The sequence below is a fragment of the Camelina sativa genome, chromosome 3 (assembly GCF_030686135.1).
Source record: "Camelina sativa cultivar CO46 ecotype springtype chromosome 3, ASM3068613v1".
NCBI lineage: Eukaryota > Viridiplantae > Streptophyta > Magnoliopsida > Brassicales > Brassicaceae > Camelina > Camelina sativa.
The window spans coordinates 29,694,575-29,722,251 of record NC_141882.1 but is presented as its reverse complement, the minus strand read 5'-3'; the positions used below and the strand labels follow the sequence as shown (position 1 = coordinate 29,722,251).

General features: G+C 34.2%; 6 protein-coding genes across 10 annotated transcripts; 2 read left to right on the top strand and 4 right to left on the bottom strand.

Annotated features, from left to right (window-relative positions):
* Positions 1-534: 534 nt before the first annotated feature.
* Positions 535-4,189, bottom strand: LOC147947865 (putative disease resistance RPP8-like protein 2). Of its 3 annotated transcripts, XM_087507073.1 has the most exons (5): positions 4,103-4,189; positions 3,805-3,972; positions 2,789-3,668; positions 2,541-2,687; positions 535-2,424 (listed from the first exon to the last, which is right to left on the bottom strand). In XM_087507073.1, exons 3-5 carry the CDS (start codon positions 3,663-3,665, stop codon positions 728-730), a joined length of 2,721 nt encoding a protein of 906 aa, XP_087363199.1. In that variant the 5' UTR covers positions 3,666-3,668; positions 3,805-3,972; positions 4,103-4,189; the 3' UTR covers positions 535-727. The 3 variants fall into 3 exon arrangements, with proteins under 3 accessions (XP_087363199.1, XP_087363200.1, XP_087363198.1); XM_087507074.1 differs by lacking the exon at positions 3,805-3,972; XM_087507072.1 differs by lacking the exon at positions 4,103-4,189 and having other exon boundaries at positions 3,760-3,943.
* Positions 3,930-5,790, bottom strand: LOC147947864 (uncharacterized). 3 transcript variants are annotated; one of them, XM_087507076.1, is made up of 4 exons: positions 5,687-5,782; positions 4,607-5,604; positions 4,103-4,196; positions 3,930-3,972 (listed from the first exon to the last, which is right to left on the bottom strand). In XM_087507076.1, the coding sequence occupies exons 2-3, from the start codon at positions 5,600-5,602 to the stop codon at positions 4,164-4,166; spliced, it is 1,029 nt and encodes a 342-aa protein (XP_087363202.1). In that variant the 5' UTR covers positions 5,603-5,604; positions 5,687-5,782; the 3' UTR covers positions 3,930-3,972; positions 4,103-4,163. The 3 variants fall into 3 exon arrangements, with proteins under 3 accessions (XP_087363202.1, XP_087363203.1, XP_087363201.1); XM_087507077.1 differs by lacking the exons at positions 3,930-3,972; positions 4,103-4,196 and having other exon boundaries at positions 4,328-5,189; positions 5,302-5,604; positions 5,687-5,753; XM_087507075.1 differs by lacking the exons at positions 3,930-3,972; positions 4,103-4,196 and having other exon boundaries at positions 4,328-5,604; positions 5,687-5,790.
* Positions 5,791-8,864: 3,074 nt separating this feature from the next.
* LOC104778270 (putative pentatricopeptide repeat-containing protein At1g53330) lies at positions 8,865-10,881 on the bottom strand. Its single transcript, XM_010502673.3, has 2 exons — positions 9,159-10,881; positions 8,865-9,084 (listed from the first exon to the last, which is right to left on the bottom strand). The coding sequence occupies exon 1, from the start codon at positions 10,809-10,811 to the stop codon at positions 9,390-9,392; it is 1,422 nt and encodes a 473-aa protein (XP_010500975.1). The 5' UTR covers positions 10,812-10,881; the 3' UTR covers positions 8,865-9,084; positions 9,159-9,389.
* Positions 10,882-10,954: 73 nt separating this feature from the next.
* LOC147947863 (tubby-like F-box protein 7) lies at positions 10,955-13,961 on the top strand. Its single transcript, XM_087507071.1, has 4 exons — positions 10,955-11,497; positions 11,872-11,959; positions 12,584-12,713; positions 13,117-13,961. The coding sequence occupies exons 1-4, from the start codon at positions 11,171-11,173 to the stop codon at positions 13,718-13,720; spliced, it is 1,149 nt and encodes a 382-aa protein (XP_087363197.1). The 5' UTR covers positions 10,955-11,170; the 3' UTR covers positions 13,721-13,961.
* Positions 13,962-16,162: 2,201 nt separating this feature from the next.
* On the top strand, positions 16,163-17,776 carry LOC147947862 (uncharacterized). The gene is made up of 5 exons (XM_087496390.1): positions 16,163-16,393; positions 16,474-16,512; positions 16,595-16,894; positions 16,986-17,414; positions 17,504-17,776. Exons 1-5 carry the CDS (start codon positions 16,244-16,246, stop codon positions 17,774-17,776), a joined length of 1,191 nt encoding a protein of 396 aa, XP_087352516.1. The 5' UTR covers positions 16,163-16,243.
* A 1,517-nt stretch (positions 17,777-19,293) lies between these two features.
* Positions 19,294-27,677, bottom strand: LOC147947861 (uncharacterized). The gene is made up of 2 exons (XM_087507476.1): positions 26,901-27,677; positions 19,294-19,353 (listed from the first exon to the last, which is right to left on the bottom strand). The coding sequence occupies exons 1-2, from the start codon at positions 27,675-27,677 to the stop codon at positions 19,294-19,296; spliced, it is 837 nt and encodes a 278-aa protein (XP_087363602.1).

Sequence of the window (27,677 nt, the reverse complement as noted above, 5' to 3'; positions counted from 1 at the left end):
CATGGCTTCATGCCAGATGTTAAATCCTAGAGTCCTTATAAATACATACATGGAGAATGCTTAAACTCTTCAAATCCCTGGATATTGAATCTTAGTTTGACTCACTTTCGGAATGGCTAGATGTCAAAGACAGCATATCGCCTAGATGTCTCCATCTGGATGGAACGCAACAACAAATATCACAACAACACATCTACAGATGCTCAGATCCTGTTCAAGGGGCTAGACCGACAAATCAGAGATGCAATCTTGGCGAAGAAGAAGCGTAAACATTTAAAATGAAAGGTTTGTAGCATGTCAATATCATATAAAATGAAAGGTTTGTAGTAGATACAAAAGCTTTACACATAAAATCATCCCTTGCCAAAAAAAAAGATAAAAAACAAGGCAGAAACTATTAATGTAGGAACAGATGGGTAGAGGATTCTAGTCATACTTTAGCCAAATTTGCATAAGGTCTTTGAAATGTTTACAATGAAGTCTTCCTCTCGGTATTGTAAAAGAAAATGTAGAATAGTTCTAGGAGACTATTGATGGCAGTATGCTTATTTGTTTGGACCATTTATGTTTTCCAGCATCTTATACAACCCATAACGCAATATTTTCTCTAAAACCAGAATCAAAAGTAAGAACATAAGTAGTTTTTTATTTGTTAATCCAAGTAGAATGCAAAACCAATAAAAAAATGAACAAAGTGGACAAAAGAGAAACAAGTAACACTTGCTCATTACTGGCAACAGTTGATAAACTGAACACTGGGAATGTGTTGGACTTTGTAGTAATCTTTCCCACCTATTACCAATTTCTCAGTCCACTCCCTCTTCATTCTTTCTATCTTCAGTTCCTTCAAGCAACTTATGAATTTGAGCCCATCCGGGAGTTGCTTCAGCTTTTTGCAATTGTCTATAGTCAAAGTACGAAGACATGGCATCGACCCTTCCTCTACTCTCCACTCTACCAACTCTTTTTTATACGACATTTTGAGAGCAAATAGTTGAGGAAATCCTCCTTTCGAGCACACCATTCTCCTTCCCACGAATGCACCAGATGAAAGATAAACCGATTTCAAATGAAGCAACTTCTCTAGAATCGGCATTGGATCTTCCTCCATGCGGCATCCAATTAGCCATATGTGCGCAAGAAGGGGAGGGAACCGGTATTGATCCGGAAACCTTGGCATATGCATGGACAAAGTTAAATCCTTTAGATGAACAAAATCAAGAACGAGTTCTCCCCCATGTTCAGCCACACTGATATTTTGAAAATCATAAAAACTAAGCGTTTCGAGATTTCTCAGTTCACCAAGAGATGATAACAGATTTTCAAAAGTACACCCGCCACTGAAAATCACATTGAGTACCGTGAGCTTTGTCATACGGAGTAGGTCCGTCACGCTACTGTGTTTAGTAGAAAAATTCGTCAAGGACTCCAAGTTAACTAGATCACTCAGTTCCAACTTGGTTTTAGCAGGCATTGAACGAGGTAAGCGAAGGTACCTTAGTTCTTGCAGCTCTTTCAAAACATTTGGCACATGAACTAGTAACCGATCAACAACACCTAAGTTCAAACAGAGAAGAAGCTTTAGATTCCGTAGAGAAGAAGGTAGATGAGATACCCCAGCCTCGTATAAACTCAAGAATCTCAAGTGAATCAGCTCTCCGATGCTTGATGGTAACTTCCCTCCTTCAAACTGTACGTAAGAAAGATCTAACACTCTGAGCAACGGTAAATATCGGAGACCTGAAAGCTTCCACAAGTTTTCGTCGGCTCCAAAAACCAAAACAGATCTAACTTTTTTGTTGTCTTTATGTCCCAGCATATGAACTGCATTACCATTATGTAGAACAAGTCTGCGACACCTACAAGGAGATTGAGCATTGATGGTAGTAACGGTAGCTATAGGAACTTTGACAACTTGAAGAAAGTTCTCTTCTTTGGCTTTAGATAAACAAACTTCTCTCATCATGTCATGCATTTGACAATACTCTATTCTGGAACTCAAATAGCTTTCTTCAACAACAACCATATTTCTCCTCACTAGCTCATCTAGGTAGCTTTCTCCACTATCTTGAATGGTTGATCCATCGTAAATTGACACTATTATTCCTTCTGCAACCCAGTAGTTGAACAATGTCTTAACTTCTATCTTGGAATCTTCAGGGAAATGAGCCAAGTAAAGGAAGCAATGCTTTAACTGCATAGGCAAATCTTCATAACTCAAAGACAATACTCGGTAAACCGAATTGGGATTGTTTTCATTCAAACCAGAGTTTCCTACTATCTGAGTTCCAATATTGCTATATACTCTTTTCCACTCGAGGACTGTATTCTTAGCTAACAACCCTCCCAACACTTTAACGGCTAACGGTAGTCCTCCACAATATGTCACCATTTCCTTTCCCATGGCTTCATCAACCCTAAATCCTGAAAACCAGGACAAGATAATATATATTACACTTCTCAGTCTTAAAAGGATTCATAAGAGAAAAATGAATGCACAAAGATTCTTTTATTTTATATATGAAATGAAAGTATTATACCAGTTTCGTTTCTCCTAGGGGATACAATTCTCTCAAATAGCTTCCAGCTTTCTTCGGGAGTAAGGATTCTTGGTCTAAAGGCAAAACATGCTGGATCCACATGTAAACCAACATCTTCATTGCGGGAAGTAAGTAACAACTTCCAACCTGCAAAATACTTATCGTTCATGATAGTGAAATGAAATAAAAGGCATCTATTACCAACCTTATTGGTGATTTATGTATGTACAGTTAGATTTAGAGCTCACCTATCTTATGGGGAAACACAGCTTTTATTCGGTCCCAGTCTTCTTCTTTCCATATATCATCGAGGACAAGCAGATATCTACCGGTTTCCAACAATTCAAAGAGTTTACCTTGGAGTGTATATTCATCCATCTGTATAATGCCCTCATCATACGGTCTAAGATCTTGCAAGATCCTTTGCCAAACATCCTTACGCGTAAACTGTTGCGAAACACACACCCATGAGAATCCATCAAAATGGCGTCGGACAATGTCATGATGAAAAACTTGTCTAGCGAGTGTGGTTTTACCAATACCGCCCATTCCAGAAACAGAAACCACTTGAATGCTATCATCCTCCACCAAATGATCAACCAATTCTTCAACACTCTGATCCAACCCCACAAGATCACTTCCAGATTTGTTAGAAAATGTTTGTCGGATCTCCCTTTGTCTTTCTTGCAGAGACAGAGACAGTGAACGGCCACCACTATCGATAATATGTTGTATCCCTAAACTCTGCATTCCAGCAATCACCTCAGAGATCCTCTTAGTTATACCTTCGATATCAGAAGCAAAGTTCCGGCTATCTACTAAAACGCAAGCAAGTCTTCTCGCATGCTTCTTGATCCCTTTATCTTTTCCTCTAAGTTCTTTCAGAAGAAAGGATTCGATTATATCATCAGCATCATAGACAATGTCCTTGACATCTTCCAAGAAGTTTCTCGCCCTTTCACTTTCATTTTTCTTATCATCTGCATCTTTCAGCAACGACTGTAACCTTCCCAGCTGACGCTTTAGTCCATCAACTTGCTCATCTATACCATTCAATCGCGCAGATTCTCGAGTTAGAAGCTCCCAAAGCTTCTCAACTCCAAATGATACAACTGCCTCAGCCATATACTACAACAAAATACAGAAGACGGATATCAAAGCAAAACAAGCAGACATAAACTATATATATGAAACAAGATTGACAGAAACTGGTCGCAACCTCCTTTGAAAGAAGAGAGATCAATTTTTCAAAGTCAAAGTCAACCTTATCCAGCTACCAATCCATTGGCTAAGGGTAGTCCACAGTAATCAGTTATGACAATAACCTGTGATTCTTCATTCTCATCAGCTACAAGATATTTTATTAAAACTTATTCTTTAACTCAGCATCATGACAATAAAGCTCCTTTGAGGACCCCGTTACTTCCTCCAACTAGCACATGTAAAGTATCAATTTTAAAGACTTTGCTGATCTTAACTTTTACTGTCAGTTAACTGAATTTTCATAGTATTTAGAGAAATGGGATGTTAAAGTCAACGGAGCTAATGAGAAAGTCATTTACCTTGAATCAAAACGACATGGAGCTAATTTGCCATTCTGACTTGTGGAGTGTTGTGGAACTTTCAACTTGGTGTTGTTCCCATGAGTCCTGCAGGCTGTAATCAATGAGATAATCACAACTTATCAATTAAGTTGTACTTCAAATGCTTAATTTGGTTACATTTAGTTATACTTCTTAGAAATCCAAACATTCGAACCTGAATCCAAATGAACTGGAAAGGCTAAAAAACAAAACGATGCATAGATTACTTTGAAAATTAAAGATACATTGGAATCAAAACTAAAAACAAAAAATCGTATAAACCAATTCATAGTCAACTTGAGTTTACAATGGTTCATGTTTTTCCAAAACCACAAAGCAGAACTAAACCCGAATTAAACTACCAAAATTGGCAATACTGTATGTAACCACATTGGCTCAAACAAGCATTCCATACAGAGAGCTAAATAGCTGAGTCTACAACATCTCTAAGCTTAATCTATTATTGGAAGAGTTTCTATTCACCTTCCAATGCTCGAACTCCATGGAGCTTAACAAGAAGGAGCTTGCGTTCTTATGACCACCACCTCCGAATCTCTGAGAAACCGGAGTTGTGTCTTCTTCTACAACACTCCTCAAACTAATTTTCAGTTTCTTCTCATCTCCAAGCTCAGCAACTCTGTAAACAACAGCTCCAATACCTCGAAACTTCAGATTCTTGCTCTTCTCAGCCAATTGATTCCCTAATTCGCTTCTAAGCTCAGCAATCTCATCATCTGCATTCACAGCTAAACACCGTCCAAACTCTTCATCACAACCTCCTCCAAGAACAATCTCATATGACTGCTCCAACGCCTCGTGAATCAGTTTACGTTTCTTAGACAAACTCTGTTTTCCTCTGTTAATCACAGTTTCATGATCCAACGAGAGTAGCTGCTGAAACAACGACTGGTTAATATTGAAGTCGTACTCGATCTTCAAGTCCAAGATCCCACTGTTGAATGCTTTGCTCTCTGGTAGCTCCCACTTCCATATATCAGCGTCTTCGATATACTCGAACACACGTCTCATCCTCTTGAAATCATTCATCTCCTTGCAACAACTTCCTCTGCATTCATCAATCAGCTTCTGAGTAAAATAGTCGAACGCAATGGTGGCACCGCTTCTCTCTATATCCAAAACACAAGTAAGATTCTTGCAAGTGGAAGAGGCATCATCACCTAAGCTCTCGATAGCGGTTTTATGGTGATCGAGGATCACGACATTTTCGACTTGAGGAGAGAGTTGTTGAACGAAACCAGGAGGTCCAGTGAAATCAAGAAGATAGAGATGACTGATTTCTTCAAGTGGAAGTTGGCTGATTGTGATCGGAGAGTAGACTGTGTTGGGGAAGAACAGTGAAGGGATTGAGTTTGCTGAGAAGTAGAGATGAGCGGCTAAAGCTGCGAAAACACCGTCGTGGCAAGGATAATGGTAGAGAACAGCCATCTTCTTCTGCATCATCTTCACTCCAAGATTCATTCCTGAAAAACCAAAAGATCATAACTTTTTTAATACGCAGAGTTCCAAAGGTGAATCATAAGCAATTCATCACTCAAAACTTACAGAGTGCGTGAATCGGAATTGATGAACTTTTTTGGATTAGTCCAAGAATAAAACTAAATAAAAGAACAAACAACCTCGTCGGTCGACCGACTTTAGGGTTCTCTGAACTGTAAATGACCAACGTATCCTTAATTATATAATGTTTGAAAATGAAAATATATTATACAGTAAACCTTATTACAATTAATAATGTTGGGAAATTTTATTAATTTATCATGAATCATTGTTATTGTATAGTGTAAACTAATAATTTAAAATATTATTTACAATAAATTCAAACAAATTCACTTATACATATGAGATACATAAATTTAGATTTATTAATAATAATATCAACAGTCATGTTTTAATAGCCTATCAAACTATGAAAATAAAAATGTTAAATATCAAGAAATTGAAATTTTTTTAAAAAAAATTCTATTTTTATGACATGTTATAGAATATTTTATATCATTATAGTTTGAAAATATCACATAACAATTTTTTTATAGATATGAGTTTTAGGTGAAAAAAAAATATGAGCTTTAGGAGAAAATTCAAAAATTTAAAGCATACATTATTATATCAGCATATATATATATATGTGTATAAATTTACGTGATTATTTAATTTATGATATTATTGACGCCATATTTTAAATGAGAATTTCAAAATAATTATTATTTTATTATCTTATCAAATTTTGTTATTTTTTACCTTGGCCCGACTCAGGATCAACAAAATTTATTAATTTATAGTGTTTATTAATTTATAGAGTATTAACTTATAGAGATTTTAGTGTATAATTTATTTTCTTTCATTGTTTGTTTTATCATAAGATTAAATTTACATTTGTGTTAGAAATTCGATAGTTGATAGTGTATTAAGTTTTTTCATTGTTTATTTTCTTTTATTTTCATTTTTTAGTAACATTTGTCTATCATTTTACAAAAATAAACATTTTGTTATAAACTTAGAGTGTAATATAATTTGTTTTCATATATTTTATTAGAGACTTGATCAACCTGATAGCATTGATTATCGGAGCTCTGAAGCACAATTTTCTCAGACGTCTTGTAGAGGATTTTTTTGAAACAATTTATGCATGTTCAAAAAAAAAAGGTTATATTAATTTCTTCTAATTAACATTACTTATCTAGTGTTTCCATCATCACGTTATGTTAATTTAAACGTAAATATTTTTATGTATGGAGGCTTTAACACAATGTTAATGTAATCGTAAACGACGAACATACCCTTAATTATATTATGTTGGAAAGTGCTAATGTATATATATATATATATATATATATTTCATTGTTTGTTTTATCATAAGTTTAATTTTACATTTGTATTAAGAAATTTGATACTTGATAGTGTATTAATTTTTTTCATAGTTTATTTTCCTTTATTTTCATTGTTTAGTAACTTTAGTCTATCATTTCATAAATATTAATATTTTGTTAGAGACTTAGAGTGTAATATAATTTGTTTTCATATATGTGTTCATTGTTCATTAAATTAATAATTAATCTGTTTATATTAATTTAAATGTAGATCTCTTCTTGTATGGAGGCTTTATGACAATATTAATTTAACAGTAAATGTTTTTTTTTATGGTGGTTTTAAGACAGTAGCTACTTGCAAAAGATTTCACTCAATCTTAACTTTAAAACAGCGACTACAAGATGGAATAACGGTTTTCACTTTGATGACAAGAGATATATAATTTTTTTAATTTAATCTGCTAACCTTTATAAACATTTAGTCATTTTCAGTATCTTCTCGAAAGTATTCAACATAATTCTAAATTAAAAATTTGTATTTTTGGAAAAAAAAACACAATAGACTATTTTTTTTTTTTTGAATCTTTGAAATTTTGAATTTACTCTTTACACTAAGAAATACTCTACTAAAATGCATATGTATATATACCGCTTTTTCACACTTTCCAACATATATTAACCACAAAGATATATGGAGAAAAATATTAACCAAGGATTTCCCGTAAATTACATAAATTTACAAATAATATTTATAAACTACCCAGTTTTCAAACTCAACCAACTATATAAGATTATTAAATCATCCAACTATATTAGTTCAAAAACATCTAACCAAGAATATCAATTGGTTGTCAAAACTAAAATTGAACTGAAACTACTATTAAACCAAAAATACAACTTAGACAACTAAATGTTCAAACTCTGAAAAACAACATTAATTCAGGAAATAAAAATGTAAATCTTAAACAAAGAATTGATAAAAATACATCACGATTACAAATGTACCAAAAAAGTACCCAAAACTTAAAAGTATATTTTAATAGTATTACCAAATTATAATTTACAAAATAATTGTAAAAGTTAATTTATAAACAAATATTATACAAGCCGTTTTTAAAATATGAAAAAGTTTAAAATATTTCAAAAAACAATCTGGCATGATAGATTCTAGAAAACAATGATACTAGAAAATAATGACTTCTTCTTCATTCGTAAAATCATTGGAGTTGCAAATTTGATTATTATCAACTTAATTCACATATACAATGTTTGATATACAAAATAATATAATATAAAATATTTTGGTCTTTAGAACTTATTACATAATTATAACTACATTAAACTTTAAATAAGAATATTGTCTCACGCATAATATAAGTTTATAAATAATTTTAAATAAAATTTAATCAAACTTAGGTACATTTGGTAAAATAACCTTTTATTTGTAAGATTGACATAAGTAAACAAACACAAAAAATACAACATATTTGTTTCTTTAATAATTGTTCTTAAAAAATTGTTCTGATGTACGGTGAATTAAAATCTATTATATTAAAAGATGCTATTAACTGAAATTAAATAGAGGGAGAACAACATAGACTATATATCGTTTATTGTATATTGTGAAATGATTTCTGAAGGTTGAACAAATAGATGATGAGTTCTTCTTTTGGTTCAGGTTCTTATTAATTAACATTTTTTTTTTGAATTGAATGTAAAATTAATTCTAGATTAGTAAACGTTTTTACAAGTTATTGTTTTGAGTTTTAAACAGTGTCAAGCAAACCATGCTTCCACTCGAAGAGTAGACAACCAGAAGATTTATGGACCAGTTTCAGGCAATTGGATTCCTAGAGTCATGGATGAATTAAGAACAGATCAAGGGAACTGTTTCAACAATCAATTTAACATTATTTTAGATGAATCAAATGTGTCTTATTTATAAGATTAAGTCAAACAGAGTCGAATGGTAGACAAAAATAGAATTAAATCGTTAAATCATCATAACAAATCATTCAGCAGAGCTGCAGCCGCCACCATCACCATCTTCAACGACATCGCAGTCACTGCTGCCGCCTCCATCACCAATATTACCACGGCTGTCCCACGCCACCACTAACACCACCACGACGGCTGCCCTCAAAAAAGTAGTTGGTAACTTGTAGTATTATATTTTATCTTTTAAATCAACCGAAGGAAAATCATACCTCAATAACAGAGCTTGGTTCAGCGATGGGATCATTCCTCTGCACCACCACTTTACAGAGCTTCAATTAGGAGCAGATAGCACATTCTTCCGCTATCTAAATTGACGAGAGCCCATGTGGTAATGATTTACCTGTTTACAAGATTTGGCAATTCTCTAGTTCTTTTTGTTCCTTGTCCTGTATCACCAGAACAAGGTTCACAGCAACATTAACATGCATGACAAGAGTGACCTAGCACTGCAGCATTGCTGATAAAGGACCGTCTTCCGTTATTGCATTCAATAACAAATCAATCGAACCCGATCTCGCAGGTTCTTTGCACATTGTAGGTATCATAACCGACCATACATTTGCATCCTCAGCAGCATCCCCGTTATGCAAGCTACTTATAACTTTACTCAGAATCTCCAACTTTCCAATCTCACAAAGCTTTTGCAGAAAACTTTCTAGCCTATCCCTGCGAGGCTTGTAACCTTTGGAAAGCATTTCGTCCAAGATAACAGCTGCTTCTTGGAATTGTAAACTCTCGCAAAGACCATCAAAAACTATTCTGTAAGATAAGGTATCAGGGCTGCAACCTCTTCTGGGCATATCTTCAAACAAGTAAGTTGCTTCTTCCCATTTTCGGATTCTGAACAAGACACCAAGTATCATGTTATAGCTTATAACATCTGGCTTCAAGCCTTTATCTACCATATCATCCAAAACTCTATAAGCTGATTCAAAATCGTTCTCAACACAGAACCCGTGAATCAGGACATTGTAAGTCACTGTGTCGGGTTTGCATCCTTTCTCACTCATTTCATCCAAGATCCTCGACACCTCACTCGACCTGCCAGCTTTTATAAGCGAGCTAATCAAGGTAGAGTAAATAGCTGAGTCTACTTTAACCTTTCCTTCGTACGCCTCATCCTTAAGCTTAAACGCAAAACTCAATTCACCAATTTGACAAACCGCTTTGATCAACGACGCATAAATGTGAACAGTGGGACGTACTCCATACACTTTCAACATATCTTGCTTCATCTTCAATGCTTCCTTCACCCTCGAATTCTTGCACAGCCCGTGAATCATCGTCCCAAAGGTTACCCCAGTGGGCTTCACCTTTTTTTTAACCATTTCATCGAATAGCTTCAAGGCATCATCGAAACACCCGCTCTGAGAACATCCATTGATCAGTATATTGTAAGTACAAGCGTCAGGCTTACCAAACTCATCAATACCCAAAAGAAGCTTCCTCATTTTTTCAAACTCCCCGCACTTCAAAAGCGCACTTAACAGAGAATTCACTGATTTCACAGTGCGTTGGCAACGGTATTGAGGCATTTCGTCGAACACGTGGAGCGCACGACTAGGCAACCTTCCACGACCGAAGAAATTAATCACGTTGCAGAATATAATCTCCGTGGGAACGATCCGAGTATCGGTTTTGAGCTGGAGAAGCACCTGATCTAGCTCGTCAAACATCTTGGAGCCGCCGAGTTTCGTGATGATGAGATCGTAGCAAAGAAGCGAGTATCTAAACGGTCTTTTTGGGTTGGCTGATTCAGGATCAGGGTTTCGGAAAAGCTTAACTGCGGCGGAAGGATCATTCTCACGGCGGAGGAGAGACGCGAGCCTAAAGGAAGAAGAGACAGATTTCACGGTGGACATGGTTTAATCATCGTATCCGGTTTAATCAATGTGCTGTGTGTATAAATAAATATACTTGTACACTGTGTCTGTCATGATTGTTTTTAACATTTTCGACGTGGCCCAATTAGAAAGATCTGTCACCTACTCATATACCACAAGCTGTGTCACTTTAACCAAAAATATCACTCTGTCTGTCCGTCTTCTAGATTTCGCACGTTCGTATTAATTTGTTTAATTTTTTTTTTCTCATCAGATTTTCCAAAAAAAAAGAAACACACATCTCATCCTCTCTCTCTCTCTTCTTTCTCTCTCCTCTCTATTTCCAGATCGAAAACTTCTCTCTCTCTTCTTTCTCTCTTCCTTCTTCTTCTTTACAAATGCCTTTGTCACGGTCCCTCCTCTCGCGGAGGATCTCGAACTCGTTTAGGGATCATCAGGGAGAGACGACGACACCGGAACCCGATTCGATTCTGCTTCCGTCGGCATCGAACATGGCCGCTGGATCGTCGTCGTGGTCGGCGATGCTCCCTGAGTTGTTAGGCGAGATCATTCGTCGCGTGGAGGAGAGTGAGGACCGTTGGCCACAACGCCGTGATGTAGTGACTTGCGCCTGCGTTTCGAAGAAATGGAGAGAGATCACTCAGGATTTCGCTAGATCGCCTCTCAACTCCGGCAAAATCACTTTCCCTTCTTGCCTCAAATTGGTAACTCCCTTCTTTTGAAATTTTGTCAATTGAAGTTTTTTGGTTTGGTTGACACCTTTTGATTTCCACAAATTTGGGCTTTTTCGATTTCTCTGATCGTTTTAGGAATCGATTCTGTTAGAGGCACACTGCTTTGTTTATAAAAATTTGGTGCGAGTTACGACTTCATGATGTGTTTATGTTTTTTACAATTGGAGTCTTTGTTTATGGTCTTTGTTTTTTTTGCTCTATGCATTAAAAAAGTTGCTATTTTTGGTTACGTTTTTTACAATTTGAGTATTTTCTTTAGTTGTAGGTTTGCTTTTTTCGTTTAGAGCAATTGAAAGATTGGCATGATATTTGAGATTTTTCTGAGTGTTTCCTTTGAGATGCAGCCAGGTCCTCGAGAGTTTTCGAATCAGTGCTTGATAAAGAGGAACAAGAAGACATCGACTTTCTACTTGTATCTTGCTCTTACTCCATGTAAGTTAATTTCCAAAACAAAATATCACTTTTTTCCTTTGTTGCCTTCTTATTAGTTGATTGGGTCAATATTGGAAAAGTTTATATATCTGGCAATGAAAAGTCTAGGTTTTTTTGGTTTGAATAGTGTGAAAACGATTGGATTTAGTGAATTCCTAGGCGTACAATGTAAGTTGTCCCAGTCTTTCGCCTAATATGTAATGCCTTGAGTGGTCGGGTCATTGAAAGAACTTACCAACCAATTGCCATAAATAAGTATTGACTTTTTTGTTGACCTCGGTGGGTGATGATGAAGAATAGTCCCAGCTTCAGTCTATTATAGGAGTTGTTGACCAGTGGAGTAATTTGCAAGGCTTTGATAATCTTTTTATTCAGTTCTTCACTGAATAATATTCTGAGTTACATCAATGGTCTGGTTAGGTTAAATAATTTACAAGTGGGGTTAACTAAGAGCAGATTGCTTTTTGTTGTTTTGGAACAAGTTCAAGTGATTTTCGATTATACTTCATTTAGTTATCCGGTAGGATTCTTTCTTGGCTTTAAAATGTTGCTTATTATACTACGGCTAGTTTATCTTTTAGACTCTGCATTTACTAATTTCCTTTAGTATCTTCTGTTTACCAGCATTCACTGATAAAGGAAAGTTTCTTCTGGCGGCACGGAGGTTCAGGACCGGTGCTTATACTGAGTACATCATATCACTTGATGCTGATGATTTCTCTCAAGGAAGTAATGCATACGTTGGAAAATTAAGGTATTATCAATGTGTGCAACACTGAATATCCTTGGCGGTCATTTAATCTGTAAAGCAAGATTGCCTTCTCCCTTCTCAGAAATTTTAAATTTGTTTTTGCCACTCTTGGAACTGAAATCTTGGTGTTTTTTGGCTTAGAATATGAGTGGTGGCTTGAAATCTAAGGTTCATGTTTATTTTTGATATAATTTAGAAAGGCTTGATCTATTCATTAACATAAGATAGATATTTATACATAATGGTAGAAATATGATAAGGCTAAGTTTCCTATTCTAAGATAAATACAAATTTAAATAATATAGGAGATAAATGTAAATGTTTCTAATGTATATCTTCTAGCTCTTTCGAGTTGATCTTGGTAGGTCTCCGGTTTCCTTGATAATTTTTTTGGAAACTTTTGCAGATCAGATTTTCTTGGGACCAACTTTACAGTATACGATAGCCAACCGCCACATAACGGAGCGAAGCCTTCAAACGGCAAAGCCAGTCGCAGATTTGCATCGAAGCAGATTAGCCCTCAAGTTCCAGCAGGCAACTTTGAAGTCGGTCATGTTTCTTATAAATTCAACCTCTTGAAATCAAGAGGTCCAAGAAGAATGGTAAGCACACTCCGATGCCCATCCTCCTCATCCTCTTCGTCATCATCCGCTGGACTCTGTTTCGACCAGAATCCATGTGATGTAACCAAAATAATGAAAAAACCCAACAAGGATGGTTCCAGCTTCACAATACTAAAGAACAAAGCTCCGAGATGGCACGAGCACTTGCAATGCTGGTGTCTCAATTTCCATGGACGAGTAACTGTTGCGTCTGTCAAGAACTTTCAGTTGGTTGCGACCGTGGACCAAAGTCAACCGAGCGGTAAAGGCGATGAAGAAACAGTTCTTCTACAGTTTGGCAAAGTGGGAGATGACACTTTCACAATGGATTATAGGCAGCCTCTTTCTGCATTTCAGGCTTTTGCTATCTGTCTCACAAGTTTCGGCACTAAACTTGCCTGCGAGTGAAACCCCCAGCAAAAAAGGCAACACAAAAATAAAGAAATATATATTAAAGAAAAAAAAAGCGAACGTCTCTGCAAAAAGTGTAATGTTTTGTATTTACCAAAAAAAAAAGTGTAATGTTTTGTTGTAATCATGTGTAAGTGTAAACGCAAGGTATTGTGGAAGGAGAAGAAGCACGTAATTATTACTATGTAAGCACCAAACTGTAACTTGAAAACCCAAAATCAAAAATGTATTTCTTAAACATTATTCTTACCGCAGTTGTTTTCTCTGTTACTAGTTTACAACTAACAACGAAACGAGTAATTCTGCTGCCTTTGAACCAAGTGTCCATGGTCTTCTTGTTTTAATTTACAAGGTAGTAGTTTGGAACTTGACTTAACCGGGTCTTCCTGCACTCTTTTGCTGATAATTCCTTTGTAGGTAGGAGTAGTTTTCTAATTAATGTTTGGTTGAAAACAAAAAAGGATAATTTGGAACTTTACGTAGACAAGTCACGTATGTTTTGTTTGGAACTTTAGCCGGTTTAATCGTCTCGTGTTTTGACTACTTAATCTGTGCAAGGATTTCAATTCATATAAGTTTGGAAATCGATATTCTTGTCACTTTTTCCGGTAAATGACAATTGGATGCCTTTTAGCCAACTAATTGAGTTCATACAACTATCAGGACCTCGGGTCGCCAAGCAAAAATAATGATTTTTTTTTGTTTTGTTAAGATTACTGATTTTCATCAATAAAAATTGAATAATTATAATATTTATTTTTTTGCAAACAATATTTTCATATGAAAATCATAATTTTACAAAAATTATAATCTTTATAAACTTATATAATTGATTAACTATCAGGAGATTCAGGACCTCGGCTTATAATCCAGGTCGTCGTCTTATTCCTTCGTCATAGTTTTCTACATTGCTCATCATTCCTAACTGCAGTCTTGAGGGATTCCTCCGATAGGATCAAAGTTTCTACATTTCGACAAATCAACAGAGTTGACTCCAACGAATAAGACGATTGTTATGAGGAGCGTCAAGAAGAAACATATATCACTACAAAATATATACATTGATACCACCTCGTAATAGCACGATTTTCAAAACTGCTACCGAAGTTGAGTTTATAATTTGGTTACCATATGATAGCATTGTTTAAACGCTATAATAGTTTTTTTAAGAAGTGGGAACTAAAATCACTTATTCCGCCAAACACTTAGCAAATTTTACCAAAAAATAAAAATATTAAACACTTTATCGCACTCTCTCTCCTTCACTTCACCCCTTTTCTCTTTTGGTTGCTGAAACCCTAAAATCTCGAGAGGCAATTCCGTTAATAAACTCCCCGTCGCCGCCCTCTGAAGCACCGCCGGACTTAATCTCAGTTGAAGGTTGGTTTGTTCGAGTCTCTCTCCTACACTTCACCCAGTTACCCGTAAATCTCTTACACACACCAATTCACCGTCGCCGTCACCGCCCTCTGAAGTACCGCCGGAGTTAAGTTCTGGATTTGAGCTCCACTCGAAGGTTGTTTGCTTCCTCATATGATTGTTTTATATAAGTTTTGATTTTTGGACATTCAATAGATTTTTTCAATTGATTCAGAGCATATTAGTACCCGATTTGTTATGAAATTGATTCACAGTTATGAAATTGGAACAATACACAGTTATTTTTCGACATGCAATAGATTTGTTTAATTGTTTTAGAGCTCATTAGTATCCGATTAGTTATGTATCCAATTAGTCTCTTCGATTTTGTTTAAGTATCCAATTGAAACTTATACTCTTTCTCTAATTATGTTTTGCAAGTGTTGCTAAGTGTACATCTTGGAACTGAACAAGCTTTTATTTATCTCCATTTACAGGACAGGTTAGTAGCTTCTTTCTTTTCGTCTCTTATGTGTATCGAACAATCTTGCTAAGTGTATATCTTGTTTTTTTTTTTTCTCTGTTTGGTTGTTTCTAAATACTGTTTTCTGTTTTTGATTGCTATTGATTTAATATATCTGATATAGTTGTCTAAATACTGTTTTGTGTTTGTGATTGTTATTGATTTAATATATGCGATATATGTGTTTGTGATTGTGATTCATGTCTAAGATTCTGTCAATAAATCGTATATGTTGTTTATGTAGTAAGGTTAGATCATATAATGGTGGACAAGGATTGGGTGCATCTTTGCAGGTATATCATTGCATAAATTATACAGGTTAGGCTAGCTTAAGTAGGGGTTTAGAGAGTTTACTTTTTTTTTTCTCTTCAATTATGCAATGAAGAGCTGATCCAACTTACGAGAGAGGGGCTTCAAATTTTGTACGAGTTGTGGCTGCTGATTTGGGAGATGGTGATATGATTATATGTCCTTGCATGGACTGTCGTAACATTGATCGTCACTCAGCCAGTGTTGTAGTTGACCATCTTGTTACAAGGGTATGGATGAGGCTTGTTAGTTCTGATCATCCATCAGTTGCAACAAATGAAGGACAAGATACACTTAGCCAACTGTTAGGACCAGATAATCCCGGTCGAATGAGGGCAATGGGCAGAAATATGAGTAAGACCAAATTAGCTTGTTTCCAAGTTAAGCACAAGTGTTTCGCTGAAATGGAAGAGAATCAAATTAAGCTCAAGCACAAGATTACTGAACTACAAAATGAAATTTTCAATCTGAAGAACCAGGTAATGCACTATTCTATTTGTTCAATAAGCTGATGGATAATGATGTAAACTTTGTTTGATATTTTTCTTGCATGTTACAGAGACAAGAAGTTGAAGTTGGTGAAAACTCCGCTGCAAGGGTAGGTGATTAATAATCCATTATATTGATTTCTTTATATTTATACACTCTGATTTTGTTTTTAATAATCTAAATTTGCGTAGAGTGTGAACAAAAAATCACAACCAAAGTGTATTTTGATTGACTGGGCTGGTGATGCTACGAATGTTGTTGAGGGACGTATTATATCGACGGATCCAGATGATGTTGTGAATGGGATTCGTTTAGGTCCTTTAGATTATAAAGTATTGGTTGACACTGCCACTGTACCCGAAGCATTCCTTTGGAGATCTGCTAGTGAAATGTTCACGATTGAAGAATATGTTGGGCACATGATTGCATGGCCTGCCACGAAGTGTGTTAGTCTAGAACAGTGGGACCACGAAGAAGATATGGCACCACTTGTAAAGTTTCTATCTTGTTTATTAATTAATAAGTTTGTACATATTATAGATCATCTAGAATACTTGAGTGATTTGTTAATGTTTTTCATAGGGCACAAGAACCAATTCTTTGAACAAATGCAAACTACTTGATCTGTCTGACGATGATGTAGTTGTTGCTGAAGGCCGTTGGAACACACAAGATCAGAAAGCTTTGGTGAATGGACTTCCACTCGGACCAAAGGGTGTAAAAGTTTTTGTTGATGTGGTACACGAACCCAACACATTTATTTGGAGGCCTACAAAAGATGTGACATACATAGAGGACTGTTTACTATCTTTTGTAGCATGGCCTGTCACCAAAGTTGTCTTTGAAAACAACCTAGATGCAACAGGTCAGTTATCTCCTACTCAAAAGTCTGCATCTAAATCGCATAAGACACAAACCTCAGCATCATGCGAGAAGTCTCCAAGAACAGTTCCAAAATCTAATGCAATGGAAACTCAAACAGCTGCACAGTCACCTCTTCGAAGATCTCCGGTAAGTTATATTAATTTATATGTTCTGAGAAGTTGATTATGGTTATGTCTCATTCCTGTAGTAATTGGTTGATATTGTCAAATTGTCAGCGAAAAAATGGAGCTATCAAGGAAAATCAGAAGTGTAAGTTAATGGATATTAGCGAAAAGAAGCGGGTTGTTGCTGAAGGACGGGTGCATTCAACTGATCCAGAGCAAAAGATACACTGTGTTCGCTTGGGTCCTAACGTTGTGCGAGTTTGGATAGATATAGTCAAGGTAGATGACACAGCGGTTTGGAGGCCATCAGATGAGATTGAGTATATGAGAGATGCACTTGGTTCATCTATCGCATGGCCAATTGATCAGTTGGTCATCTATTGACTGTTGTAAACTGATGCTTGTGCTTTTGGTAAGTATTATTTACTGTGATGCTTGTGCTTTTAGTATTTCATGTGCAAAACTGATATAAGACAATGTCCATTATTGCAGGGGATGAAGCAACTTTGGTCCAGCTAGTTTAAGACTAGTCTTATGTATTTCGAATTTGGAATATTTTATGTTTTGCATTTTGGATTTGGAATTGTGTTTGGGATGTTATTCAGAATGATTTTGAGATGTTATATAAATGGTTTCTTTCTCTGAAATTACAGATTATATATATTATATATGATAGCATGTTCTATTTTAAAAGATAGCACTAAGTCATCAATATAATAGCAGGAGAAATTTTTTTTATGCAACTACAATAGCAAAAAAAAGACGTTATATCATAGCGAATAAACTTAGTTATGTAATAAAATAATACAACACGAAAAAGAGTTATGAAAACATAATTTACGGCAATAAATATTTGCTATTGTACAATGATATATCATAGCACCCAATTTGAGTTGTTAGAAAAAATTAAATTTTTTTATAAATGGTTATGAAAAAATAAATAACGGCATTCAGATATTGCTACGAAAAAACTAAATTAAAACATTTAACTAATGCTATTGTATATGAACTTATTATAGCTTAGAAAAATAAAACTATCGTAGATAGGTATCTACCATAGCTGCCGATATCATAGCATTTATGAAATCGCTATGTATTACATATGATAGCATATTTTCCGAGCTAACAATGTACGTCTTTCTTGTAGTGATACTGCAAATCCTTTCGATGTAGTCATCTTAAATATAGTTTTATCAACAAAAAATTACTGCAAATCCTTTTTTAATTTTCTCTTTTCGGTTATGTTCTTTAATTTTGTTTACAACTGGATCTTGTTTATATATATATGCAATAAGCTTACTAGAAATGGTGTGAAAATACAATACTTTCGTATGGTCAGCCTGGTCTTCAGGATAAGTAAGGGTTGCTCTTTGTTTTCCAAATTTATCGTACAGTTCATATTAATCGTTCATTTCTTTCAATTAGCTCGGTAGCTAGATTTTATACATCACAATATATATTTTCACAGCTAACCATGCATCAATATTTTTTCAAAAACTCCATCGCCACACTATTATGATAATCACGTGAAGACTCATTAGAAAAAAATGAAGGATCTAGAAAAGGTTAGGTTAAATCCAAGGAAAACAAAAGTATTTGAATTTTGTTTTAAATGATTTTTAGTTAAATGTATATACAGTATTTGTGCTCAAAAGCTTTCAACGGCATTAACCACGATACTCTCACTCTTCCATATATACATCTTTTAGTTGAATCGGATATATGTCATAAGGCACCACCACCACGTACCATGCAATATTGCTTCCGTGAAGCATCCCACTTATAAAAGTGTTTTAATTAAAGGATGCTGTCAAATTAACAAATTAAAAAGCTCCTTTTGTTTTCTTTTTTTGACAGCAACAAAAGCTCTTTTAATAAAAAAGGAACAAAAGGAAGTGTTTTCACACTTGTCCTTTCTTCCCAAACTCATCTTCTTCCTGATAATGGACTTCAATTATCACCTAATACGTTAACCAAATTATCAGCTAACCAGCATACCTTATAATCAGTTTATCATTATAATTCAGCATTATTCATAGTGAGAAGAAAAAAGTATTTAGCAATACTAAAAAGTCAACAAACAAAAAAAAACTCATCTTAATAAGACACCGCGATACATCATAATTCATACGTAATTAAGGAGTGTACGAAAGCGGTGTTTATAATTCCATTTCAGAAAATATAATTTCAAACACGCAAACAAAATATGCTAGTTTCATTGTACATGCATGATGCATTTCCAACTCTAAACGAACTTCTATTTCATATAAAATTATATTTGACAAGGCTTTTAAATGCATGTCATTAGTTTCTTACTTGGCTTTTAGATTTTCGACTTTTATTTAAGCTTTTAGTATTTGGTTTTTGATCTTTTGCAATAAAATTTAGGTTTATAATGTACTCAGGACATATCAATATATCCTATAATCCAAAGGAATCTTATCTTATGTGATGGTGAAGAAAGAAAAAAAAATGCATATGTAAATTATCCCCTGAAAATGAAATTAATAAATTTTGCAATAGATTAAAGAAAAAGTGAGTACCTAATTAATATATTCGAGCAATTAGACTATCACTCACGCCTGTTTGAGTATTGACTTAGATGGATTAAGACATACCAAATTGTTCGAATATTCCATTGGCACATAGGAAGAAAGATCCAAATTGTTTTTTTTTTTCTTTTTTTTTAAATAAATTGGAGTCGACCGGCACAAAATGTTCATATAATGTGACATCACAGCACATGTACACGACGTTATCACTTAGCAAACAATAATGAGATTTAAGAATAATATCATGGCACTAGATTAAACCCGTGTTAGAGCACGGGTTGAATTTTATTTTATTTATATTATAATTTTTATATAAAATATAATTTATATGATTATTTTAAATTATTTTTGGAATAAAATATTATGCAATAAAATCATATGCTAAATATGATGGCTTGAAAAAGATACATATTTTGTAAGTTTTATATTGTTAATGATTTTAGATAAATACACTGGTTAAATTATATTTTATACAAAATTTTATCTATTTTCTATTTTAAAAGAAAATTTTAATATGTTGTATTAGTTTATGTATGTGAAGTTATTTCAATAATGTATATTCTACATCATAACTTGAATGACATTATAATACATAATTTTGTAAATTTGGTTTTTAAAAAGCGAGTTATTATATTATGAGTACTTTAATATATTGTTAGATTTTTTGTTTTAATATACTTGGTTTTTTGAAATTCATTCATATTATAATTTTAAATTATACCAAATTGTTTTAACTTTTATATCAAGTTTCAATATTTTAAAAATATCTCAAAATAAATTATTTAAAGTTTTTTTACAACTATTTAAAGTTTATTATATTATATAAAACTGTAAAATTCAACAAAAAATATGAAATTGAATTTACATATTCAAATTTTGACCCGTTACTCAGTAAAATTTTAAATTCAATATATATTATTTTTAAAGAATAATATTACTAATGTTTGAATATTTTATAGATTGAAAGATTTATATTTATTTTTAAAAATTCAACTTATGATATATCCGGAAATAAAACTATTTTTTTAATTATAATAAATAATGTGATAATTTATTTGTTTCACAAAATAGACTCATATATAAAAATGAGTGGTGAAGTATAATGATAATTAACAACTTAATATATTAAGTTAGATATCAAAATATTTTAATATGGATGAATAATTTAATAAACAAAATTAATATGGCAAGTTAGATGATATCAAATGATTTTTTAGAATATTTTCTTTAAGATTTTTGGAAATAAATTAAAGTTGCACCCACTATTTAACTTGTAACCAATTAATCTATAACATATTTGTAACCAACTTATTAAAATTATATAGTCTACAAAACAAATTTTTGTTTTATTATATAGGGGATGATTTAGCTAGTGCTCGCATCACATAGCGCTATACATGTATTTATCATTTTGTATATGTTTACTTCTTTTTTTTTGGTCAAACAAACTTTTATTAAACTTAAAACCTCAAATGAGGGGGTTCTTACAACTTAAAAGTAAAAGATTATAAGAAGGGTAAGGATAAAGACTACATGAGTCTTCCACGAGGATGCAGAACCTTGATGAGATTGCAAATGATGGAAGATCTTTTGGTGTCTTGTAGGATTTCAGTTTGAACATCTTCCATCTTCTACCATGTTTCAATAAAGATTAGGAGGGTGAATACATTCGAAAAGATTGAGAAACACGCCGAAAAAAAAATGAAAGACGAAGAGAACAAGAAGTCGAAAGCAAGGGAGAAAGAAGGGTTCCGACGCCGGCGATTTAAAGATTCGCCGACGCCGGAAAATATGATTCGAAAAAATTCCTCGATATTAGTGTCTGGGAGCGTTTTTTAGATAACTACCATGCTATTTAATTTGATGAAATTAAAGTAAAATTGTATATATGTTTACTTATTATTTTATCGTAGACTACGGATTGTTAGATTTTAATTTGGTCAAATGATTACATGACGCAAATGTATGAAGGTTAGTTTCTTGAAAGATCCGCTAGTTTAAAATAAAATATAGACTCTTGCCAAAAACAAAAACTATTTTTTTTGGACAAACCAAAAATGTAAACTTAAGCATATATGTTAATGAAAACAAATCAATAACAACATTATTTATATGGAATAAATGAAGTATGGAATTATTCTTTTTAATCCAAGATTTATTTTTAATACATACTAGGGTTTCACCTGCAGTATACCGCGAAACTAAATTATAAAATAATGTGTTTTAAATAATATTTTTAAATTATTAGTTTTTAAATCCCCAATTAATTAAATTTTATCTAATTAATTTATAATTTTGTTTAGAATATTTTTTCTTCTTCTTACGTTTTATACATAAAAATTTTATCTAATTAACCTAATTACATTAAATTTGTTATTTGATAGAACATAAAATTTTAAAACACTTAATTTTGTTTTCTATAATTAAACAGATGTATATGCATATATGGTATGTTAGTATATATTTTTATGTATATACAATTTTTTTTTTTTGGAATATTAAGAATGTGTTCTAGTATGTGTATTATTTTGTAGTTCATATACTAAATAATTTATAAGTTAATTTTCTAAACTATGACTACAAATCTATAGTATATTGTTGTGAAACTAGAGAAACAAGAGGTTGTATTCTCTTCTTATTCTTATTAATCTTATCGAATAAAGAGTACATTATATAGTAGTTTACAAAGCCCAAACATAATAGGACTACTAAACCGACTTAGACTAAAAGGAGGTGGCTGATGGGCCTTATGGGCTTGGACGTGTATGAGCCGGTTATGGAGATCCATCCTAAGTGATTTACAACATATATGAAATAAACTAATAGTTTTAGTGTTGGCTCTATAGTCCAAACCTGCTTTGACAACATTCGCCCACTTTGTTTCAGTCCATAAAGAGATTTGTTTAGCATTATGCAGTATTGTTCTCAAGAACCACTCTTATCTTTGAGCTCAATACCCTCTGGTAATCTCATATAAATTTCATTATCCAGTGGACCATATAAATATGCGGTCACTACATCCATTAGCCGCAAATCAAGTTTTTTCTCTTATAGCCAAACTTATTAAAAATCTAAAAGTCGTTGCATCCATCATAGGGGAGTATGTCTCCTCATAATCTATTTCGGGTCTTTGAGAGAATCCTTATGCTACAAGTCGTGCCTTATATCTCACGATTTCATTATTCTTATTTCTCTTTCTTACAAAGACCCACTTGTGTCCCACTGGCTTTATATCGAATGGTGTCCTTAAGATCAAACCAAACACATTCTTTTTCTTTAATGAATTTAACTCCACGTAAATGGCTTCATTCCATTTTAACCAATCTGGTCTTTGAGTACACTCTAATATAGACGTGGGTTCATGATCCTGAAACTGACTTTCTTTGTGGTGTATGAATGAATGATGTATGGAATGATGATGTATGGAATGAATAGAAGTCAGGGTGTTTCAATTCCCCTTATGCAGTTGCAGTATAAGAGGTGTCAATCCTATCTGAGTGATTGTGAACAATTAAGATGTGCATATGAGTCTAAGTCAAGCCAATTGTAAAGATTGTTTGTCACTAACAATCCTAAAATGAGATATGAAATGCAGAAAGTAAAAACAACTAGAACAGGATACTAAATGCAAACAGAACAAACAACTTAAAGCTATAATGAAACTAGAACAAAGATAGAAACTATGCTAATGAACTAATGCAAGACAAGTAATGAACAGGAAACTACGTGAATGCAATGGAAATGAAACAGGAATGAAACAAGACAATCACAAATCAAAAACACAAGTTATGGGGATGAACTCGAGCAGCACTCGACCGAGTGTAGGTCGAGTACGTGGTCGAGCTAGACTTAAACGTGAAAACAGAGCAACACAAGAAAAACAGAGCAATGCTAAAACCAATCAAAGAACAAGCAAGCAATGATATTTAGACTAGGATTTCAATAAACAAAGAAGGCCTTGAGGAGGGATTCATGGGCTGAGCTAATCATTGTGGTTATCTAACTTGGTCAACAAATCTCAAGCAAACAATGAGCTGATCTCTAGACATACTATTCTAATACATGTTTAGTCCACTCTCATGGCAAGAAACAATCAAACCTATGCAATTCTAGACTTGTTCTCACAAAGAAAAGAATCTACACAAGCAGGCATTAAGCAATACATCTCAAACCAAACAAGACTCCTAATCTCTTAGCAAGCCTAATGGTATGCTCTAGATCTAGCCTTATCTATGCTCCTTAGACATTGGTGTGATGCTAAGATGCTTGAAATCAAACCCTACCCTCTCAGATATAGGATCAGCATTAAGATCATCTAGCCTAGAAGAGATCTACAACAATCAAGCTTGACCAAATCAAACAAACCACAAGATCAACCCAGCCTAACCCATCCTCAAGGTCCTAAGCAAACTACTCACAAGAACACATGGTGAAATATGTCAAAAACCCAGAAAATAATGAAACTTGCATCATTAGAAAGATGAAACAGAGATCTATAATATTGATGAAGGAATAAAACTCGAAATCTTAATACTTTGAAAGTTATGAAACAAACAAAATATAAGAATCTAGTATTTCTCTCTCAAACAAGTACAAGATCTAAAATTAAAATAAAAAGTGCAAAAGGAATGATATCTAAAAAAGGTAAAAACTAAGTTTTAGACTCTCTAAAAAGCTGGACTCTTTTGTGGCTGCAAGTACAAGGGTCTTATATAGGAGGTGAGGTGGAAGCCCTAAAAATGCAAAAAGTCAAAGTGGTCAACGGCTTGGTCAACTCAACCAGTGCTCGGTCGAGTGGCTGGTCGAGCTGGCTTCTCTCGTGCATTCTCCACTCGGTCGAGTCCTCCTCAGCACACGGTCGAGTGGTGCGGTCGAGTTGGACTCCGGACCTTGATTCTACAGCCTTAACTCTCTTGTTTTCTCCTCAGGACAGCTTCACTTCTCCTCAGCATTGCTTCTATGCTCCTTAAGCTCCAAAATCACCTGTTTATGCATGAAAAGATGCAAATGCAATGCAACTATACTCTAATGCATGATTAGTCCTAAAGCTACACAATAATGGCCTAAATGGATAGCAAAAGATGCAAAAGTTGTGAATAAACTAAGGGAAAACAAGGTAAAATATATGAACATCAGATCCTCATTTATTTCAAGTGCTACCTTGTATGCAAATATTTCATTGATGTTGACATCTTTTCGGTTCCATTGAATTCCAGACATGATATAATTTATTGAGATCTCATTATTATCAATACCTTCTGGACCTTGAGGTTCAACGTCCCAAACCTCATTCGGTATCTTAGGATTTGCCACGGTCATGTCTATTGTTTCCTTAACCTCGGTTTTATTTACATATTTTTTACATTTTCTGAGGGTTTTTATCTTTGGAACCTATTGGTCTACCACGTTTCAAACGTGCCTTAGACTCTATATCAACTTGTTGATTGTGTTCCTTTTGAACATCAATACGTACTGGTACATTACAAGCTGGATGCTAAAGTCTGAGGATCTTTCCAATTTAAGGATGTTTGATTCCATGATATTTCTTTGACCAGCTTGTTTGTCTCTCCACCAAATATAGGAAATTTGGATTCAGCAAACTGACAATCCGCGTATCTAGCCTTAAATAAATCACCCGTATTTGGCTCTAGATACTTAATAATGGTGGGAGAATCATATCCAACATATATTCCCATCCTCCTTTGAGGTCCCATCTTTGTTCTCTGTGATGGTGCAATCGGTACATATACGACACACCCGAATGTCTTTAGATGGGATATGTCTGGCTCATGGCCTGTTACTAATTGGGATGGCGAATATTTATATTCACTAGATGGCTTGATGCGTATAAGCTCTGTTGCATGTAATACTGCGTGTCCCCAAGCCAACACAGGAAGCTTCGACCTCAGGAGTAATGGTCGAGCAATTAATTGAATTCGTTTAATGAAGGATTCAGCTAATCCATTCTGTGTATGTACATGTGCCACAGGATGTTCCACACTTACCCCCATGTACATACAATAATCATTAAACGCTTGGGATGTAAATTCACTAGCATTATCTAGATGTATAGTCTTAAGTGGAAAATCTCTTTAGTTACTTTGACTGGTGATGACCTTATAATGAGTTTCCCTGGTGCACATGCTACACACGTGATATTCTTAGGGATAACTCGTCTCTCTTTAAGTGTGTGTCCATTTGAATTTAATATCAGCTTACGCATCATGTTAGAACCCGGATGGCCAAGCCGGTCATGCCATAAAGTGAATTGTTCATTGAACATCTTGTTCATTGCCAAATTAGCCTCTATCATATTTATTTTAGCATGGTATAGACCAGTAGATAATGCGGGTATAGTCTCTAGGATTTTCTTAGATCCTTGGGTGATTTCAGTAATATGTAGGAATTCTTGGTTTCCTTCACCCTTAGTTTCAACATGGAAACCATTCAAACGAATATCTTTGAAACTTAATAAGCTCCTCTTTGAGCTGGGTGAATATAAGACATCACTTAGTTCAAGATGTGTGTCATTAGATAAAAGAATATGTGCTTTGCCATAGCCTTCAATTAAACTTGTTATACCCACTATTGTACTAATATTGACATTGTTCTTGTCCTCAGCCATTTCTTAAATGGACAAGAATTTTATGTTTTAAACATAAAGTAATAAAACAAACAAATATATATTGAAGTAAATAAAATAATTGAATTTAAACCATAATTATAATTCAAAATCATAATCCAATAAAATTCAAAGAATAAAACATAGAAATTAAATCAAGACAATTTTTAAAAAAAAAATAATTATCCTCTCCTAGACAATCCGAAGTCTCATAATCCAATTGGTCATCATTCTCATGGTTGAAATCTCCTTCATCATCGAGATGAACCAAGTTGGCTTCTGTGGTTAACCGATTTTGTTTTGTGTTGCGGTTTGAAAATTCTGCGGCCTTTACCTCGACCAAGACCAAAGTCGGATCGTTTCCCACGGCCATAACCATCATAATGGTTTCCTTGGTAATTGCCACGACCACCACGTCCTCTACCACGGCCACGGCGCCGTGATACTTGTCTCTTTGGACGTAGTTAGACTCTTTAATCTCTTTAGGCTCTTTCTTGATCATATCAACCTTGTGTGCTTCTGGTAATAGGGCAGAACCAGGAGGTCTCATTGCACTTTTAATTAGCAATAACTCATTTTTTTGCTTAGCAAGTAGCAAACAAGAGATTAGACTTGCATATGTCTTAAAGCCTTTTTGACGATATTGTTGCTGAAGCAGTATGTTATTAGTGTGAAAGGTTGAGAATGTTTTCTCTAGCAAGTCTTCCTCAGTAACCTCCTTACCACATAACTTCAAGATCGAGACTATCTTAAATAGCTCTGAATTATACTCATCCACGGATTTAAAATCCTGGATCCTTAGATTTTTCCAATCAAATTGAGTCTTTGGTAGGAGCACTGTCTTTTGGTGTCCATATCTGTTTTTCAACTCTGTCCAAAGGTCAAGAGGATTCTCAATGGTAAGGTACTGGTTCTTGAGACTCTCATTAAGGTGATGGCGTATAAGCAAAATCGCCTTGTATCTTTCTTTTTCGTTGGTATCATTACCATCCTTGATACATTCACATAGATCCTTTGATTTCAAGATAATCTTAGTATCCAATGCCCATTGTAAATAGTTGTCTCCAGAGACATTAAGTGCAGCATATTTGAGATTGTTGATCTTTGACAT